This window comes from Siniperca chuatsi, linkage group LG12, assembly GCF_020085105.1.
Source record: "Siniperca chuatsi isolate FFG_IHB_CAS linkage group LG12, ASM2008510v1, whole genome shotgun sequence".
NCBI lineage: Eukaryota > Metazoa > Chordata > Actinopteri > Centrarchiformes > Sinipercidae > Siniperca > Siniperca chuatsi.
In genome coordinates this window covers 22,438,287-22,460,334 of record NC_058053.1, presented here as the reverse complement: position 1 = coordinate 22,460,334, position 22,048 = coordinate 22,438,287, and the positions used below count along the sequence as shown (strand labels likewise).

Sequence of the window (22,048 nt, the reverse complement as noted above, 5' to 3'; positions counted from 1 at the left end):
TAAGAGCTGTTTTACTGTTGTGTTCGTTACTTCCAGGCAACCATACAACACATTCTCACAGTAGAAGGAGCAATTAGCCATAAGAAAAGTTATTTTCTGGTGCTTTCACTTTTGGCTGAAGGGGGTAGATTCTAACTTTGCTGACCCTTGTGTTCCAACACTTTGTCAATCACCGTATTAACTTGAAAACTGATACATAAGTGTAATACCAGACTTGGGTTTTTTTTTTTCCTTTTGAGTTCTGCTAGCATAAACAATGGGTACTAAGGCAAGGAAAAAGTTTCAAAAAGAAGAATTTGACAAGGTACACTTTTGCTACCATCACGGCTTGAGCAGCACAAGTTAGCACTTGTCGCTGAATCCCTCTCGGAGCTAAAATAAATTAAACTCTCACTACGGTATCTGACCATGGACAACAGTGGACTTAACTGAGTGTGTTATGGAGCTGGAAAGCATTTGTTCCTACCTATGCGTGAAATTCAAAGCGGCTGATCTGGAGGATCACAGCAGGAGCAACATTTTTGGATTATTGACCAACTGGAATCTGTTGAGGGGGCTCACCGAGTTTTTCTCTGCGATTCTTTTGAAGACCTTCAGAGAACATCCTCTTCAATCCCCTCCTGAAAATGATCAGGCTCTCCATTACACAGCTCCTAAACATGGTCCCAGTGTGCCCAGTACTGCTGCATCTCCATCTTCAGCAGTACCACATTAAGGACTTGTTGATTCAGGGCTTGTAGACATGGGGAACTGGAGTATCACAGCCACCATATCTGCATATATATATATATATATTATACTCCAAGATTAACCATTTACTGTATCTCAAATTTTAACACAATTTCTTGGAAAAGATTAGGTAATGCTTCACACTGCTGTGTTACTGGGAAAAGTGCTGTGATTGCATTGCCTTGTTACTTTGTACCACATTACCACCAAGCTCTGGTCTTTCTCTAACTACTTTTTCTTTGTCTTTTTTACATTTCTCAGAGGCTTCACTGTTCAGACTATGTGAAAAGACCCACCTGCCATCCCACTCTTTGTCTGAACACACACCCTGTCATTGTATTGCTGACTTGAATGAGCCATTCTCCTCATCTCCTCTGCATTGTGTGTGGTTGATCCGTCCCATTCACATACAGCAATACATCCATTCACTCAGATGGTTTTATACATGACAGCGACTCATGCAGCCACACATGCTGCTTTTCACCGTTACACACATATACAAACAGTGAAGAATGGCGGTGTTTAAAGTGCCATGATGGGCGCTACAGCAAGAGAGAGGGTGAAACATGATTTATGAACAAGTCATAACTTATCCGCTTTGTTATAAAATATCCGGATGGTAATGGAATAATGGATGGACTGTGGCTGTACAGTACCTATAATGCAGAAATTCTTCATGTATGTAAGTGTGCATGTTTGGAATTGTTTAAACATAGAGTTAAAATGCTGGCACATACAGCTTATGTTTCGACATCAATAACACATGTTGCTTTGAATGCCTGTATGGTTGTTGAGTCTGAAAACTAAATTACGTTTAAGTGCTTTTAATGTTTCCTTTGTTATTGATCTGTATTGGCGACACTTGCAACCCTGAGAGTAGAATAACATTTATATCATCTTTAACTGAAGTGCTTTTTTTGATACACTGCTAAACCTTTTCAACAGCCAGTGATTTGTAGCCTTTTAGTGATAGCTCGCAGACAAATGCTGCAGCTTGTGTGCCATTGTGTGGGTGTGTGTGTGTGTGTGCGCACATGCCTGTGTGTTTGTCCTCTATTTGTGATAATTATATTTGACCTGGCCAATTGGCACCTCTGGCTAACAGCACCACTCTGTCCTACACCCAGCCCCTATCTCTCTATCGCGCTCTGTTAGTGAAGTGATTTATTTTGGCTGCAGCAGTGTGCTAGCTTAGCAGCAATGTTGCATTCATCAGGGCTTTTTTTCCCTTCACTAAGGGAAGAAAGGTAGTCCACGCTGCCAAATGGAGAATGAAACTACTGGTCTCACTCAGAACAGTAGCATAGTGCTTACACCCCCTACAAAAAATCAACTTTGAAAGTAAGTGCACTACTTTTCTTACCTGGATTGGTTTACTCTTTTGTTGAAACTGAAGGTATCAGACAGGGAAAAGTGGTTTTACACGGTGGATTCAAATGAAGCTTTTTTTTGGACTGTTTTTGCAGTTGGTGATGAGGAGAAAGACGAAAAAGCATGAGAAAGAAAAAGATAAGAAAAAATATGGAAACAGAAATAACTACAAGTAGGAGGCAAAGGAGGAAATGCTGAATAAATGATGAGGATAATGTTGAGGAGGATGAAACGGAACAAATCAGGCTTTCTGTAGCGGCTCTGTTCCTGCAGCCAAACCACCGCTCACACATCTGCTTACATAAACATTACATTTTATTACAAGAGGTACAATTGTCCTGCTGGTGATAGTTACATTTCCGCCTGAGGGGCTTTGGTTCAATTTGCTGTGTTTGTATGAGTGCGTGGTTCTATGTGTGTGATTAACAGTGACCTGGCAGTAGTCATGAGGCTGAGGCAGGTCAGCCTGCCTGCAGCAGAAGTTTAAAACAACATCAGGAAACCACTAAGTGGCCATTGAGGAAAACCACTGACCATTATCATCTCTGCCACAGTATGTGTGTGTGTGTGGCTGCTTGTTAAAACCAATTCATGATATGTTGCAGTGCAGCTTTCGTTATACTTTAGCATCAGTCCCTATAGGGCCCCTATACAGTGGTGTGGACTTCCCTGTCTGCCTCTGTGTGAGGGGAGCTTACAGGACCGTCACCAGCAAACCCAATTTACAGTCGGCTGTGGCTGCCACCCTTTCAGCAGGCCTCTAGAGCTCACTGCTGCTAAGCCTTTATGACCAATCAGAGGAACACTTCACCAGCCAAGCACTGAGAGAGAAAGAGAGATGGTGTTCACACGGTGGATGTATTTATTACTGCTCCAGAATGCTGTTACTTTTATTAAAGGCTTTGTTCTGGCCGCAGCTCAGTGTAATCATTTTGCTCTCTGTCTCATGTCTCCATTTCTGTCTATATTGCTTTCTCACAGTCCTCTGTCTTTCATTCTTGATTTGGACCAGTCACCTACGGTTCGCCATCTTTTAAATTTCCTACTCTAACTACTCTGCTCCCTTTTCAGGGGGAAGTTTGTAAAATGAAAAATAAATAAAAACAAACAAGTGGCTACGATAGCCACCTGGATTTGCAAAGCTCAGAGGACAATTAATATCTTATCGAACCTAGTAATTTTTTCTGTAAGCAAAGGGTAATGTACGATTGTGAGTGGACTGTGTGATTTTGCAGTTCAGCAAGACCAGTAGAGTGGTGAGTCTTATCTAGAGAAACGGCAGTTTATCTGTCACCCCAGTTTCAGTCGTTGGAATCTCAGAGGTTCATGTATATCATATCAATGACTTAAGCGGATTATCACGTCCTCCTCTCCAGTATTTGGCTAGAGTAATTTGTGAAAAATATAGTTTCAGGTTCTATCTGTACAGGTTGTGAACACTGATTAGGCTGCCACTCAAAACTGTAGTGCTTCTGTCTTCTCAGACAACAATAGGTGATTACATATCTCAAATGAATCTTTGATTTTTAGCTACTCATAATTTAGCTGGTTACAAATGTTTAAAGATAGTTGATAAGAGATTAAAAAAATAAGGGTGGCATGGTGGTGCAGTGGTTAGCACTGTCACAGTTTGCATGTTCTCCTAATGCCTGCATGGGTTTCCTTTGGGTGTTTCAGTTACCTTCCACAGTCCAAAGACATGCAGGTTAATTGGTAAATTTCCCAAAGGTATGAGTGTGAGTGTGAATCGTTGTCTGTCTAAAAGTATCAGCCCTTATGTCGGGAGTGTAACCTTCCTCTTTCCTAATGTGACCTGAGATAGATTCTAGCCTATTGTGACCCTGCAAAGGATTGCATAAGCAGATTCAATACTGGATTCAGATGAATTGACTAAATTGATAAAAATGCTATCATACTCTACCTGCAGTTCAGTGCTGCTCCCAACTTCACCTGTCTTGCTTTTTGTTTTCTTGTCTTGTGTTGTCTGTTCATCTCTGCACTATGTCAGTTTTATCTTTCCCTGTCTCTTAGTTTCATCCATTTACCATCTTTCTGCCATTTATTACCTTGCTTTTGAATATTCTTATATTTTCTTCCTCTCTTTCGTCCTCTCTCTCTCTGTCTTGTAGCCTTTCTCCATACTGTTTCTCTGTGATGATGCAGCTCCTTTTATTCACCAAGGGCTAAAATTGTACATGGAGGACATCAGGCATTTTTTGGCAGACAGCCATCTCACTTTTGTTTTCCTGTTTTTTTTTTTTTTTGGACGCGGCACCATCAGTCTTCAGCCTGGCTCCAACTGGGCCTAATTGGATGTATTAGCGCTGAGTGCTAGCAGGAGTTCGCTGTGTTTCCAATTCATCATGAGCAGACTTCCTGAATGGCCAGCTCAGCCCAGCACAGTGGGGGGAAAAGCCCCAGGGATGGGCTCTCTCCCCTGGAGAGAGGATGAGGACAGAGAGCCTGTCAGTGGCGGTCTCCTGAGAGCTGCTGCAAAAAATGACATTGCTCGTGTGGAGAGATGGAGAGAGGCCGGCGTATGCAGACATATGTTTAACTGAGCAGACCCTCCAGACAGCCTTTGCTAACGTATTCCCAGAGTGTCAGTGCTACAGCTAATAATGGCTGATTCCAATCCATAATTTATCAGCTCTGGTGATCATATTTGCAATTATACACTGACGGTCCGCCATTAAAGGCGAGGTGAGCTATTGTTTTTATGTCTAGTTGTTAAAGGGCCTGTAATAAAAGGAGACACTGGTTTTTACAACATTCACAAACGATTTAAAATGCCAATTACACCCCCACAGAGAGAATCCGGCAGATATATCTTCCCATGCCACTCGTCCAGACATATTGTTATATCGCCTGGTGGGTTTTGCAGCTCGGTCTGTTTAAAATTTAACAGGCCATGTTCCATGGCTTCTCTGTTTTGATAAAGTGTGCCACCGGGCATGCACGCTGCTGAATTAAATATCAGCCAGTGCCCTGCAGACTTGTCAAAGCGATGCTCTCACACATGGTGGCACACCCACAATACAGACACGCCCTTACAGTGTACACAGACTGAGGGGTATTCAGAAAACGCACTTGATTATGTACACATTCTCTTTCACACTCACACACGCACTCTCTCATACAGTTTAGATGCCTCACATTCCTGTGTATCTGCAGACTCAGCCTCCTGTCTGGGCTGACATCACTCTGCACTTCCTGTTACAGAAATTAGCTTTTCTATTCCCATCACACGGCCCTCTCTCCACCCACACTGCCTCTAATTGACTTTTACATTGGTCCTGTTTTTAAAAAACGGTAAGCCACTGAGAGGGCTTGGCTCGTGTTTTATGAAGCTGCAGAAAGGTCAGTGGGAGATAAACGCCTTGGTACGCCCTCTTCTTTCCCTCGTTTATTAAATGGCCCATGGTGAAGGAAATTATTGGAGGAAATACTGAGACTGCAAACCTGTACTATGTCCCAATTCCACATATTACACTAGTAGAATACAGTATGTATGCTATGTATGTCATAATATACTATTTTTGACGTTAGTGTAAAAGAAATCAATGTACTTTACTGTTTTGCTGTAACAGAAAATGATACAGTATCTATTGATGTCAATCAAACTACGACTTGGAATGCCAATGTCAATTAAACTTCACAAAGGCAGAGCAAAGTGTTTTGCCAAAGATCAAGATTCAGTACCCTTTTTTGTTTTCCAAGATCTTCCTTTAGCTCTCTCACCGTCATCTGCAATTTGCATCCAAATTTTTTTGCATTGCCATGGCCTTCTCCAAACTGTTGCCTCAAAGTTGGAAGCACAGTATTGTCTAAAATACCATTGTATACTTTTGTGTGATAGTGGTTGTCTGGCCTTATTTGTATCAAGATTTCCGATCTGAGTCCTTTTAATATTTGGTATTTCTGATACTAAGTCCGATTTAATACTTATATTAACCTAAATGTTGATTAAATATGTATCTGACAGATTGAAATAACCGTTGTAGCCTCCTAAATCCGGCCAAGCTTATTTTTTACAAGCTTCTTGATCCAAATACTGAAGGCCCTTGTTCAAAACTTTCAAAACAAAAAGTTGATTTGCTTAAAGGGGTAATGTGTAATATTTGTAGCAGTGTAGAGCCCAGCTGGAGCACTGCAACACCAGCTGGCTGATCGGCCCTGATACCAATACTTGGCATCTCTACTTATTTGTGTTTTTGTATGCTGGTTGTGTGGTTGTCTGATTATGAATGTTTCTTGTTCTCAGGTGTCCCTTGAAAAAGAAATCTCAATCTCCACGAGACTACCTGATTAAATAAAGTTTGATTTAAGATTTGCCTTAATTAGAACTAAGGGGACTTGCCCAAACCAGGAAAAACAGCTCCAGACATCAAGTACATAAAAGTGTGTCCCCATATTTTACAGATTTGGGACAAAGTGCTGAATTCAAATAGGTGTAGATATTTTTGGGAAGACTGAAGCAGACCAACTAGTAGCATACCTTGTGCTTTAAGTGCTTGTGTTGTTGTGAGCACACACATGTGCCTGCAGCTGTGTGAATATCTTAACCCACAGCATTAACCCCCATCCTCACCTGCACTGCAATCAGTTTGTCAGCATTTCTTTCCAGCAGATACATTTTTTCTGGTCTTAAGAGCTTACAGCATGAATGGCTCAGTTGAGCTATAGTCATCTTTTTTCATATTTCGACCCACAATTTTCTCTAAATCAATGCAAACAAGGTGAATCCAGAAGTAAGTGTTTTCCCCGAGGTCAGATACCTCCCAGCCTGCCTCTTGGCACACTTTATCCGGAGCTAATTAGGCCTCAAATCTCTCCCACCTCTCCCTTTCATATAACATTATTTATTCCATCCTTGAAATACACACTCATAATTGTTCCGCTTAGCTGATCTCTGTAATGGTGTGTGTGTGTGTGTGTGTGTGTGTGTGTGTGTGTGTGTGTGTGTGTGTGTGTGTGTGAAGGTGAGTGTGTTGGTAATCAGAAAGCCATGACGATGCAACACCACACATCAAAGCCATCACAGATACAATTTAATCGACCTTGATCCAAAATGGCAACACACTCCTCCCTCCGTTCTTTCAAATGAACTATTAGGTTCACTGAACTGTGAATTTGTGGCCAACCTCATTATGATTATTGTTTCATCTGTATTATAGATTGCATCCGGCATCGCTGTAATAATGTTGCTTAATTAAAATGACGCACAAGAAAGTTTGCGGTGAATGCATCATGCTCATGAAGGAAGTTCATGAGCATGGCCTGTCTCTCTCTCCTGTGCTTGGTTGCTCTTGGTCTGTGGGGTCACCTCTGATGTGCTGCCTAAGCAGTACTGTCTTTATTGGATCTAAGCCGACCCCAGGTTCACCACGGAGCCCCAGACCTGGCACAGAGAGCTGTATCAACACTTGGAGATTCCTCAACCTTCAGGCTAAAACACTACAGGGCTCTTTAAATAAACCATGAAGCTCTGTGCCAGGAAAGAAAAAACAAGAAGAATCTCTCCTTTCAGCTGAATGGAGAGAGGAGGAAAGGAACCTACAGTACAATGTTGTGATGAAGGAGTTGAGAAGGAGAGGGAGTAGAATGAGAGTGAGGGAGGATAGTTGAAGAAAGAGAGAGAGACAAAAGGAGCATATGAAGGAGAGGAAGAGAGGCAGAAAGTGAAGGGGAGACTTTGAGAGAGAGGAGTTATTTAGTTGATGCCTTTATCCTGTGTTCCTGAGGCATCCAGATCTGCTCTGGTGGCTTAGCCTCATCATTAACAGCTTTAGATTTAATTAGCCGTCATTAAGCCTCTGTTTTACTGGAGGAGCTTACAAATATTTAATCACTGTTTGGGTGATGTACCGTGTATAGTTTTGTTTGTGTGCTGAGGGAGGAACAATGTACCAAAAAGTCTGATTTTGTCATCTTTCAGAGTCCTTAATAATGCATGTATCGTACAGTAGGTCTGAGACCAGTGTGTTTGGATATGGCTTAGTCACAGTGGTGCCCTGTTTTTTTAACGCTGGACTTTAAAAAACATTGTGATTTGTCTGCATTCACCTATCCCATTTCACTGTTTTATTATTAATTTTATGTGTGTCTATTTATACAAACCCGATTCAAAAAAAGTTGGGACACTGTACAAATTGTGAATAAAAAAGGAATGCAATAATTTACAAATCTCATAAACTTATATTTTATTCACAATAGAATATAGATAACTTATCAAATGTTGAAAGTGAGACATTTTGAAATGTCATGCCAAATATTGGCTCATTTTGGATTTCATGAGAGCTACACATTCCAAAAAAGTTGGGATAGGTAGCAATAAGAGGCCGGAAAAGTTAAATGTGCATATAAGGAACAGCTGGAGGACCAATTTGCAACTTATTAGGTCAATTGGCAACATGATTGGGTATAAAAAGAGCCTCTCAGAGTGGCAGTGTCTCTCAGAAGTCAAGATGGGCAGAGGATCACCAATTCCCCTAATGCTGCGGCGAAACATAGTGGAGCAATATCAGAAAGGAGTTTCTCAGAGAAAAATTGCAAAGAGTTTGAACTTATCATCTACAGTGCATAATATCATCCAAAGATTCAGAGAATCTGGAACAATCTCTGTGCGTAAGGGTCAAGGCCGGAAAACCATACTGGATGCCCGTGATCTCCGGGTCCTTAGACGGCACTGCATCACATACAGGAATGCTACTGTAATGGAAATCACAACATGGGCTCAGGAATACTTCCAGAAAACATTGTCGGTGAACACAATCCACCGTGCCATTCGGCGTTGACGGCTAAAACTCTATAGGTAAAAAAAGAAGCCATATCTAAACATGATCCAGAAGCGCAGGCGTTTTCTCTGGGCCAAGGCTCATTTAAAATGAACTGTGGCAAAGTGGAAAACTGTTCTGTGGTCAAACGAATCAAAATTTGAAGTTCTTTTTGGAAAACTGGGACGCCATGTCATCCGGACTAAAGAGGACAAGGACAACCCAAGTTGTTAGCAGCGCTCAGTTCAGAAGCCTGCATCTCTGATGGTATGGGGTTGCATGAGTGCGTGTGGCATGGGCAGCTTACACATCTGGAAAGGCACCATCAATGCTGAAAGGTATATCCAAGTTCTAGAACAACATATGCTCCCATCCAGACGTCGTCTCTTTGAGGGAAGACCTTGCATTTTCCAACATGACAATGCCAGGCCACATACTGCATCAATTACAACATTATGGCTGCGTAGAAGAAGGATCCGGGTACTTAAATGGCCAGCCTGCAGTCCAGATCTTTCACCCTTAGATAACATTTGGCACATCATAAAGAGGAAGATGCGACAAAGAAGACCTAAGACAGTTGAGCAACTAGAAGCCTGTATTAGACAAGAATGGGACAACATTCCTATTCCTAAACTTGAGCAACTTGTCTCCTCAGTCCCCAGACGTTTGCAGACTGTTATAAAAAGAAGAGGGGATGCCACACAGTGGTAAACATGGCCTTGTCCCAACTTTTTTGAGATATGTTGATGCCATGAAATTTAAAATCAACTTATTTTTCCCTTAAAATGATACATTTTCTCAGTTTAAACATTTAATGTGTCATCTATGTTGTATTCTGAATAAAATATTGAAATTTGAAACTTCCACATCATTGCATTCTGTTTTTATTCACAATTTGTACAGTGTCCCAACTTTTTTGGAATCGGGTTTGTATTTATTTAAAAAGAAACTTAACACTTAATTCACTTTTTGGGGGTTAGTGAAATATATGTGCAGTCACGTATTTTACCATTCATTTGTTCTGGTCACAGTCTACAGTGTAAATTGCAACGGCAGTTCTTTGACTTTTTCTAGAGAAAACTGGTGTCTACTATGTTATATCTGTCCAGGGAATACAGATGTAAAATAGACTTTTTGTCTAACTCTGTTATATTTACTGAAATGTTTATTAATGTGCACTGTCTTTATTTAACAATTAAACTACTCACTTTGCTGACAACATAGTCTTCCTCTTTCCTCCTCACTCCTGTCCCCTGCAGGCTGTGCTTGGAGGCCAGGGACCCCTACTGTGGCTGGGACTTCAGGCAGCGCAGATGCACCACATTGGAGGACAGCTCTAACATGAGCCAGTGGAAGCAGAACATCACTGTTTGTCCGGTAAGAATTACGTCACTGCAGCATTTACTGCAAGAAAGGCTAACACGGCGTCACATCTCTCCTCATGGGGCCGTAAGACTCAGCGCAATGTTGATGTCATTTTGTGACAGCGTTTGGCATCATCCATGACTAACGACTTCTCAGTGTGTGTTGTACAAGACAGAACAGGATATAGGAGTAGTAGAGGAAGAACGGAAGGTGAATTGGATTGAACTGAAATGGATTAGATTACACTTAGATCAACTGGATTGAATATGGCTAAAGTGAAGTGAATTGCAGTAAATGTATTCCCCTATAATCCTCTGAAAACCCTCACTCTCCATTTTAGAAGGAAAAGTCCTGTCTGGCAGCAGAAGACCTGCACTCTAATACTACTTCTACTCTATACTCTAAGCAGCCACTGACACACATGTTGGATGGTTGAATAACCCAGGCTGATGTTTGCTGACCTGATCTCTCGTCATGACTGATGTTTGTTTTCCAGTTGCGGAACCAAACCACCAATGGTGGCTTCGGACCCTGGGCGCCATGGCAACCCTGCAACAATGATGATGGTGTGGATGGTGTGAGCTCCTGTTTGTGTCGCTCCAGGTCTTGCGATAGCCCTGCCCCTCGATGTGGAGGCAAACACTGCGAGGGCCCCACTATTGAAGTCTCCAACTGCTCGAGGTAGGGAAAGAAAAAGATTGACTGATTGTTACATTGATGATAATAATTAAACAATAACAACAATAACCATCACATATAATTATCTTGGTTTTTTTATTTTCAGGCATATTTAATACAAAAAGGTTTAAATTACTAAGGATCACTTGTCCAATCACAGGCCTATGGTATTAAGAAAAAATAATATAATGACAATATAACTAAAAATGCGTATAAGTCAATGGAAAAAAGACAAAAAATAAATCATTGTATATGCTAACAAGGAGAAAAGACTCAATGTTATTCCCCAGCTTGATCGCAGAACTATAAGGCATAAAGACCAAGTTAGAAATCATGGTGGTGTTATCTACCCAGATCTCCACGTCACATCCAGACAGTATCTAAATCTGCCTTTTATCATGTAAAATAAAAAACAATAATTAAAAGTATTATGTCCTGACAAGATTTAAAATCATTCATTCCATCATCCCCAATATGGTGAATTATTGTAGCAGTCTCTTGTCCTGTCTTCCTAAAATGAGAATTAGAAAACTGCAGCGCATTCAGAAATGCCGGAGTTCTAAGAAGAACCAGGAGAACAGAGCACATTAAAGGTAGAGTATGCAAATCTAATCCAATACACGTCTTCTTGTCAAATTCAGTGTGTGCGCTGGAAAAAAATCTGGTGTTTTTACACAGCCCTGGCTCTCTAAATGGGAAATAAACAAAGTGGCTCGGGTCGAGCCACACAACAATATTCCAGCCATGATTTGTGTGTCAGGTAACGTTAAATGACTTGCTCACAGACATTGAGCTTACTTTCTAGTTTGCCAAGATAAGCTGTTGTTGGGATGTTAGCTATAGTAGCCGGAGAGTTGTGAGTATTGCTGTCTGGAGCTGGTGTGCTGGCTCTGGGAAACTGTCTCGTCCTCTCTGGCTGTTAGCTTAGCAGCAGCAACTGTAGGGACAGTTTGCTAACCCACAACCTAGCTAACGTTAGTCACATTGTGTCGTTGTTTGCTTCATATCATGGTATTTGTCATGGTATTGGATTTCTCAAGAATGCCATACCCCACCTTTAAATCCTGCTCTTAAACGGATAGTTCGGGTTCTCTGAAGTGGGGTTGTGTGAGGTACTTATCTATAGTCAGTGTATTGCCTACAGTAGATGGGGGTCGGCGAGCAGCCAGTTTGGAGAAGCAGACAGCTGCTACGCCACAGATGCTCAGCTCTGTATTTTTGTGAATGGGTATCAATAGTAATACGTATTACCAAAAAAAGTTTGACCCAAAAAAATCTACATCAGTCTAAGTATACACTAAAAGCAAAATGCTCACCCCTTTACCGTGCTGTCAGACAGCCCTTTCCTTTGGCACTACATTTTCTCAACCGCGGGACCTCTGTATTCCACAGGACTTCAGTATTCCTACGCATACACTTTGCTTCGGTAATACACTGACTATCGATAAGTACCTCATACAACCCCACTTCAAAAAACCCAAACTATCCCTTTAAATCTTTACACTGGTGCCCAGTTAGTTACACAATAGATTCTAAAGTACTGTTGCTAGTTTATAAATTTCTTAGCAGCCCTGGGGGAAAATACATTTCGCATATGCTTGAAGAATAGAAACCCAGTGGGTCCCTTAGTGAAGCTACTTTTAGTGACTATGCAGATTTATTAATTTCTCTCCAGCACTTTTCCTCTATTAAATTTTGGACATCTTATTACTGCACTGTAACTGTACTTAAACTGTGTTCATTGTTATTTTTTGTCTATTTGTATTTTATTTCATTGTATTCTACTTTAATTGATTTTATTTTTCTATTCATTGTGTTTTAACCGTTGCTCTAATCCATTTCTTGCCTTATGTAGAGCACTTCTCCATGTTTGAAAAGTGCTTTACAAATATACGTGCTTCGCCTTAAACAAAGCTGAAGCTGTGGATTTGCTGTATATTATCTTAAAAATAAAATATGATAATAAGATCTACAGTATATCATAGATAAAAAAAGATGTTAGAAATTGAGGTTGTGTGAGCTTGTAATGTATTCTGGCTCAGTACACTGGACATTGTCAAGTTGAAATTATTACAATGCTATGATTGAGCACATTAAGCCTGTCATTTTGCAAATGAGTCTGGTCCAGGATCAGGAGAACTACAATCTTTTCTTAACCTCTGCTACTGTAGCAGCAATGTTCTGATTGACTTTGAAGCATCCACCTCAGGGCACAATTTACACGCTGACAGAACATGAGAAAGGTCATGAATGCGAGGAATCCTATTAGAAAATGTAGGTGACATCCAGGTTCTCCTTGTGACACCTCTCACCACCTCTGTCTGCAGGGGAATTGGCCAATCAGCGTTACAGAGAACAGAGCGGAGACAAAGAGTTTAGGCACCTTCATCCCACTGGATAGCTATGCTAGATTTAATCCTTGGTGTCGAAATTGAATTGTGCTTTTGCAGAAAGTGGCAATTAAATCATGAGAAGTGCTACCCAGGAACAAAGCACTTAAGCAAATTGAATAAATGTTTCCCAGTCAGAATGCACTCCCTGTGTGTGTTTGCATTTCTGTTTCCAGAAGCTCAGAATTAGAGTAATGATCAGACCAAGCTAAAACAGAGTTTCTTTTTCCCCTTTAGCCTTAGAGAACACCCTGTGAAAGAATAATACTAAAAGCACTTGTGAATAATTATGCAGGTTTTGGAGCCATTGTGAAATAGGTTGTTAAAACCATGTGTCTGTTGCCATAGAAATGGAGGCTGGACACCCTGGTCGTCATGGGGACAGTGCAGCACAACCTGTGGTACAGGCTTCGAGTTGCGCCAGCGTTCTTGTAACAACCCTTCACCCCGACATGGTGGCCGTGTGTGTGTGGGGCCAAGCAGGGATGAGAGGTGAGGATAACCAGATGTGTTAAAGTAACTGATAAATCCACCATTGATTGACTGCAATAATCAAATTAATCTTTCCAATCAAATAATTAATATAATATCATATCCAACTGAGACCACCTGTGCTAAAAAAGTATGCAAATATGGTGAAAATGATGGTTATATTCAACCAGTGCTATGGAAGGATGCATTAGAGATTAGATGTATCCTGTCCTTACTCAGCCATAATACTTAGTTGATACCAGATCTGTTTTTAGGTCTTTTGGTGAAGGTCAAAGTGAGTCTCCTGTCCAACTAGATTAATCTAAACAACAAAATAGGTTGTTTGTCATTGTCTTCATGCAAGTGTTATCATATAAGTCATTCAAGCGTTTTCTCATCTGACACCACTATCAGCAGGACAAGCAGCATGTAAAACAACTTGGTTAATGTTGTGGTCATGGTTAAAAGAAACCATTGCAGTCTCTGGTGTCAAAGTTTGACATTTGTGCGTCCAACCATCCACCGTGCTCCCTAGACGTTTTCATGTTCATGTCATGTCACATCAGGAAAACGTAAGCCAGGTCACTTAAGTGAACAAATGACCAATAATGTCAATAATGTAATAGTTTTTATTGTTTTGTGCTTTTCGACAAAGTCAAAACTTGAGACTTGAATGTTTTTGCTTTCAAAAAATCTTTAAGCAATCAAGTCTAAGGTAAGTCAAGTCTCAATTCATCATTTCTTAAGTCAGACTCCAGTCTAAGTCTCAAGTCCGCAGCTCTCACTGCTACTGGGTTTTTTGTTACAATCATTCCTCTTAAAATTCCCCACCTCTTCTCCCACCCCTGTCATCTCCACAGGTTCTGCAATGAAGGGGTGTCCTGTCCTCAGCCTATCTTCTGGTCCCCGTGGGGCTCCTGGACCAAGTGCAGCACCGAGTGCGGGGGAGGTGTCCACTCCAGGGTCCGCACCTGTGAGAATGGCAACAGCTGCCCAGGATGTGCACTGGTAGGAAACACACACACACACACACACACACACACAAATAAACTTATTTTAATAACCCCATGGCCTTTTCTCAAGTACCACCCTGAGGACAAACACTGCTAGTTAGCAAAATAATGAGCACATTGTTCTTTTTATCAGAAACTGGTGATGTGGGGTGTAATGAACATTGCAGCCCCTAGAATCTCCTAGCAGGGCATTACACATTTAGTCTTCTTTTAAATTATGAAAACTTACCCCACTGCGCCCCTGACTTCTGCCACCTTTACATTTAGGAGTACAAGGCCTGTAACCTGGAGGCATGTCCCGAGGTAAAGAGGAACACACCTTGGACCCCCTGGATGCCTGTCAATGTGACTCAGGGCGGTGCTCGTCAGGAGCAGAGGATGCGCTACATGTGCCGGGCCCACCTGTCTGATCCCCATGAGCTGCAGATCGGACGCAGGAAGGTGGAGACGCGCTTCTGTCCCAACGATGGTACTGCAGCCTGCGAGACAGATAGTAAGTTAACCTGCTGACAGATACAGTTAGGTCTCTGGATGTGGGTAAATAACAGTTCTACATTCAAGTGAAAACCTACCATAAAAGAGAATTGGCATGATATCTAAGAGTTCCAAGTAACATAAAACTGACACATAAAACAGTAACTAATTCAATGTAAAGAGATTAACACCAAAAGTTAAATTAATACCTGCTGCCCCTTGCTCACATCTTTGGAAAATCCAACATAAATTAATTAATTGCTATTAAATGATGGGCCCCTCATCATACACCCTTTAAAGGGCCCCCAACACAAGTCAAGTGACCACACATTTATAGAATTAATCAAGATTTCTTTTGGCAGACTTACAGAGCCCATATTGCATGGTGTCAATACTGAACCTAAACTGAACTAAACGTAAATATCTTCCTGAGGGGATAAACACTCCCTTTAAAGGTCTTGCAATGGCTTCTGTCTTGTGACAACATCCAAATGAATGGTTTTTCAGTAGAACGTTTTTCTCCTTTCACTTTGCAACGAGAAATCTTAACAAGTTACTTCACACAGAGGCTTTGACCCCTTTGGACCCTGGGCCTGTTGAAGAACCTGTTCAGGTGTGCTCTCACATTATCAAATGGAGGCTCAAAACCCATTTCTTTTCTCTGTGCTATGATCCCTCCTGATGTTTTTATTCATTCTGTAATCTGTGCAGAGACTCCTTGGGGTGATGCTGCACTATAAATAAACTAACAAAGTGAAAGTCACTTGACGACATCGTCAGTTCCAGTTTAATGCTTCAATTTCCACCTAAGGGACACAGCTGTCTGAATTAATATATATGGGAATAAATAATAATGTTAATTCTGTGTAAATTTTTCCTTAAACTATAATTAACTGAGTTTTAAGTGGAAGTCAATAGAAAAGAAAATGTGCAGAGAATCAAAAGGCAAAGTCTGAGCAGATTTTTTTTTGTGTGTATGTGTGGGAAAATGTCAATAGGATAATAATCTGTTATCTGTATCTATGTGTACACAGAGACACATACAGTACTGCACAGTTACCACACACAAAAATACTCACTCCTGCATGTACACAGTGAGAAGGCAGCAGCGTGCTAAGATTTCTCCCAGTAAGAGCGTGACATGTTGAAAGGGTCCTCCTGTTAGACCTGTTAGCTCCCCTACATGCTGTTAGTGACAGGGTCACAGTCCAGAACTCCCACATACACACTGACACAGAGAGAGCTGCACAGGGTCACAGTCCACTGCTCTCCACTGGTGGCTTTTTCATGCCCCCTTCTCCTGAATCGATTACCTGTCTCCGCCTGTCAGCCTCCTGGGGGGCCGCATCGACTCTGACAAACAGATGAAACACCGACAGCAGGGAACTGTGGGATGCATGAGAGACACAGATCGAGTTTGAGAGAAGTACAGACAGAGAAATATGCCTGCTGGCAAAGTCATATACACTGTGACTTACACTCAAACAATCTGCATGCTTCATCTTTCTCTTTAAATTCTTTAAACTCTCAATCTGACAGCACTGCATATATTTCTGACTTTAATCTAACCTGGAACTGTTTGTTTTTTTTCCCCTTTTTACTTGCTGACTCTTCTCTCTGTAGCCCTTGTCGAGGAGCTCTTGAAGACACCAGTGGTAAGAGTGGCAGGCGCCGGCTGGTCGTCATGGGAGACCTGGTCGACTTGCTCACAGAGTTGTGCCAAAGGCTACCGCACCCGTTGGCGATCCTGTGCCGGACCAGAGGGGAAGAGCGCCCCCGTTGCATGCCGTGGCTCGCCTGTGGATTACCAGGACTGTAACGTCCAGGCATGTCCTGGTGAGTGAACACACACCAAAAACCATGTCTACATGACTGATTGCATTCATGCTTACTTACAAACACTAATTGGGAACTTTCATTTTGATGATTTTCACCAAATAAGGCATTTTTAGATCACAAGCAATAAATTGACAAGATAAAAAAAAATATTTTTTTAAACTAAAAGTGCACATCTGGTGCTGCTGGATATGAGAACAATCTGATCAACCAGAGTCTGCAGAGAACTTCAATAATGACAGTTGACAGCTTCAAATGAGTTTGAAGATATGAACACTTCATGTGCTGTTTTTTTTACCATCAAGTAGTTCCAACAGTCTCTCCAATACAACTTGAATGCAGGAAGTTACAAACACTCAAATAGAGTGCAGCTATTGGCCTTTCTCTAACTTCTTCAGTATATTATGGGTTCATAAAGAAAAGACATGCTCACTGAGAGACAGAGATGGAGACAGAGAGAGGTCAATGGTGGTAGTAAAATACTGCTGAGTGGATCATTAGCTTCATTAGCTAATGGTTACCAGCAGCTGCAGCAGTGCAGGGACAGTCCTTGGACAAATGAAATTATCTATTTCAAACTCCTCATCAAACCATAATCAGCTGACCTAGAACTCTGCTGACCACAGACTGATGCACTGACAGGCTACACTTATTAAACCAGACTGAGGACAAGCATATACTGTTCATGTGCACGCGCGTGCACACACACACACACACATATGGCTGGCATTAGAAAAAGGTCTGAACTCCTCTTAAGAGCTCGCCTTAATTATTCATGACAGGTACCTTATGAATTAATGATTTATGATTGGTTGGTGGAAAGCTGATCAAATTTCTGTAGCGTATATAAATGTTAGTTGTTGGTATTCAGGTGGAATCCTTAGCGGTTAGCTTAGCAACTGTCACATGTAACCTAAGGAAGCCGAGGAGAGGCGGCCTTGGTTACCTCCCAGTGGGAGGTAGCCAATCAGGAAGCCTTTTGCCATGAATGTCACGTGTACAGCTGGTCTCAGTGTGCCTGTCCCGTGTAGACACACGGGTGAGAAGGACAAGGCCAGTGACAAAAGAGAGAATGAGTGCAAAATAGTAATTGATGATGAGATTAGAGAGAAGGATGGAGGCAATATAGATTGCTGGGGAGATTGAAATGAATAGTGGAAGCAGAGGTGTGTGTGTGTGTGAGTGTGAGAGAGACATGGCAGGCAGTCATTGAGTCAGTCGGTAAGTCACAGTTAACCTGAGTTCAATTATGAGTTTCATTATGAGAACTTCTGACCTGAAAAACAGTCCTTTTGAGTTACATTTGTATTCTGAAACCCCAGTTCCTGGCATGATGTCTAATGAACATGTCTGTCCCTGCAGACAAGAGTAAACATACAGCTTTTAAAAGATTGAAGGCATTTCAAATAATTATTAATTCAATATTCAACATGGCATGTTTTTAATCAATCACTATACCACAGAGCTATTTGTAAGTTCAAGTCACCTCTCAAGTTGACTGCTAGTCCAAGTCCAGTCTGAAGTATCATCAAAGCCAGCCTAAAGTCAGCTGTCAAGTCTTCATTAGCAAAATACAGCTTAATACAGAGTTGTATTTAAATCTTTTCAAGCAAGTCCAAGTCAAGTCTCAGGTCAGAAAGTTCAGGTCACTCTAAGTCAAGCCTAATGGATCGATTCATTCAAGATAAGTCAAAGTAACATCTCAAGTCATTCCAAGCCAAGTCTCAGTTCAATCAAAGTCAAGCCTCTGTCCAAATCCAAATCAAGTCCAAGTCAATAAGGGTCAAGTTCAAGTCAAGTCTCAGGCCAGTCGAGACAAGTCCAAGTCCCAAGTCAGTCCAAGTCATGTCTCAAGTTATTTGAGATAAGTCCAAGTTAAGTCTCAAGTTTTGTCAAAACTAGTCTTGAGTCAAGTCTCAAGTCTTTAAGGTCTAAGTAAGTATGTAAGGTGTATGGTTATGAAAGACCTGCCTGCTGTCTTTAATTTGTACTGTTCCTGAATTTTATCAGGTTGAAATTATTGTGACTCAAGCCAAAGTCTCAAGTCTACGGCTCTGCCAATGCATTTGGTTTATCCAATTAAAATTAAAGTTCCCTGTGTTCGTGAGAAGCCAAACAAACATGTGGAGGTCGGGAATGGCACGTTTCCCATTTTTTGATTTCTGAACTTGAACACAGCAAGTCAGCCACACAGGAGGAGAGGCAGACAGTAAGAGAGTCATAAAAACACTATGTCAGTCAGCTAGTCGGTGGGTTGTTCAGTAATTCAGTGAGTCAGACACTCAGCCAGGTAAACAGCCAGTTAGTCAGAGACTCAGTCAGGCGGAGCAGTGGCTGGCTGTGAGAGCTAGTCAGAGTTAAGTGGTCACAGTCTGCTTCACTTTCAGTGCCACACTAATCCACTCAGCTAATGGAGTTTTCTGCAGCACTATGATGTTACCTGGCAACGCCACCTCTCTCCGTCAGCCAGACGGACATCAGCCAGTCAACCAGCCAGTCAATTAGTCAGTCACGCTCTTCTGATTAGATCCGATAAAACAGTAACATAAGATAAAGCAAAGACAAAGTAGGATATGATGAGGAAGAGAGCAACACCCTAAATAGACATTTATTACAACAGTAAAACATAGAAAGTGGGAAAATATATGAAATAAAGCATGTATGTAGTGTGTGCAACAGTAGGGCCGAGTAAGACACAAATTAGTGGTCGACCGATATGGGTTTTCCAATGGCCAATGCCGATATATAATGCCGATATCAAAACAAAAAAGTCATGTGTAATTCCATTATTCCATGCACTTTACAATCTAACATACATGGTTATCTTAGTAACATTGTTTTAGATTTATTAATGAAATAGAAAAATACATTGGGTTATGCTGTAGAATTCAGAACGTGACTGGTATTTAAGGGCGAGTGGGGTACAGTCATTCAATTACATTATTCGATACATTGTAACATAATATATATTTAATGCTAGCCAGTAACAGTTTAAAATTATATTTGCTGTCAAGGATGGGAGAAACGTGTTAACATTTAGAAAAGACAATGGTGATTGAGGAAATTTAGGCAAATATTTATAGCAGGCTGCATGAGAGTTGTAGTACAGGGCACGAAACTAACTTTTTCATCACTATCCCAAAACTCACAAGGGGGAGCGCTAACATCGTTCTACAGCAGCTGCCTGCAGATGTGTCTGCAGATATTTTTGGTTTATCAGCCTTATGAGCGTGGGCATCGGCCAATGCGAATTATCTCAAAATACCAGATAATCGGCCTATCACTAACAAAACTTAATTGAAAATGTTTAAACCGGTAATATGAATAATAACAAATCACATTGCACATGAAAAAGTAAGACAAAGAAAAATCTATGAATGAACAGACAGAATGTGTTTATTGTTTGTAGGACCTCCATTATTCTTCACTAATGTGGTTGCTAGTCTTCCTGAGGCCAGCTCCACCAGCTGGGCTCCAACAGGTTGGGTATAGCCTATGCTATGGCCCTTCCAGACACAACACGACAACGGCACCACTGCGCTCTGCAACCCATTATTTCCTATGGCTTGTGCCGCGCCCCGGAGGCTTTTTGCTGTGTAGAGCAAAGTGCGTGCGTGCGCAGCTCGGTGAGCTCACGCCCAATGATGAATACCCGCGTGGCCAATAGAAACGAGGCAGCCAGCCAGGCATGGAAGGCAAAATGGAGGATACGCTAATATTGTGTGTGTCTGAATATCAGGTGTGTTTTTAATAGGTAGCTTGTAGGTAGGCAATATGTGTGGCCTATATGATAAACATAGCTTAGGTTTGTTATATGGTTATGTTATATGGCACGGGACAGATGCATCTTCGTTGCTGGCAACAAAAAAATGACGTAGTCCCACTAGAAGTTTTTAAAACTGTGTGCTGAACCCAGCAAGGAGCGCAGCTCAAATCGCATTGTGTCTGAAAGGGCCTTTAAGCTTAGCTACATCTAGTCTTATGATCTGCATATGGTATAAATTCTGCGTCAGTGTTAGAACACATTTTACTTGCATCCTTGATGTACATCCAGCTGGTGCAACCGGCCCCTGGCGTCCATAAATGCACACAAATAATACAGAACAAAAATAAACTAACAGAGCTGGGGTTTTTAGAGCAGGTCCAAGTCTTTCAAAGTCAAGTCATGACACACGTCTTCATTTGCAAATTGCAAGTTGAGATGCAAGTCTCTAATACTGACCATTAAACTGACATGTCATTTGTATTAATAGTGCTTTTTACATAGCTGAGTCTTTTCAATTGGGCAAATATTTAAATATTAAAGATGAGTGCCTGTGAAAGACCTGCCTGCTGCTGTTTCTTGTTTGTTCTGGGATTGCTAATAAAACAAAGTCTTGTCAAGTCTATAGGGAGTCAAGCATCACAGCAGTCAAGTCACAAGTCCACAGTTGTTTCATTAACGGTAACAACTGTTACTACATACTACATTAACAGTTACACATAAGCACATCAATAAAATATAAAAAAAAATAAAGTGGACCAGAGGAATGCAAAATATGGTAAAAGTAGGATTATATCAAGACATCATCCAGAAATAAATAAAATAAGCCCAACATGATGATTGTAAAGCTTGACATTTACATTAGATTGCATTTCCTTGCACTTTGAACTTGTAATAGATCTGATGTAAATTGGTAGCAGATTGACATTAAACTATAAAGTATAAAGTATTAACCTAACGTTGCACTTTGTATTTGTAATAGATTAGATGTTAATTGGTCACAGATTCCAATCTCTATAGAATTACGTCTTTCAGATAGTTTTTGTTAGGTTTAGGAACAGATATGTAGGCATTTCTGGTTCGATGCTTGCAGTTCTGTTTGTGGTATTCAAACTGAGCCCAAATGAATCCAGGCTTACTTCAGAAAATGTTTTTCCTGATAGTATACCACTAAGAAGATTA

General features: G+C 41.1%; 1 protein-coding gene across 6 annotated transcripts in view; it reads left to right on the top strand.

Moving 5' to 3' along the window:
- sema5ba (sema domain, seven thrombospondin repeats (type 1 and type 1-like), transmembrane domain (TM) and short cytoplasmic domain, (semaphorin) 5Ba) overlaps positions 1 to 22,048 on the top strand; it is a 166,707-nt gene that overhangs the window by 132,033 nt on the left and 12,626 nt on the right. For all 6 annotated transcript variants that reach the window (XM_044215757.1, XM_044215755.1, XM_044215756.1 and 3 more), the window contains 6 exons: positions 10,136 to 10,253; positions 10,738 to 10,922; positions 13,658 to 13,801; positions 14,641 to 14,788; positions 15,061 to 15,286; positions 16,891 to 17,103. In XM_044215757.1, coding sequence (XP_044071692.1) covers positions 10,136 to 10,253; positions 10,738 to 10,922; positions 13,658 to 13,801; positions 14,641 to 14,788; positions 15,061 to 15,286; positions 16,891 to 17,103 — 1,034 coding nt within the window. The remainder of the gene's footprint in view (positions 1 to 10,135; positions 10,254 to 10,737; positions 10,923 to 13,657; positions 13,802 to 14,640; positions 14,789 to 15,060; positions 15,287 to 16,890; positions 17,104 to 22,048) is intronic.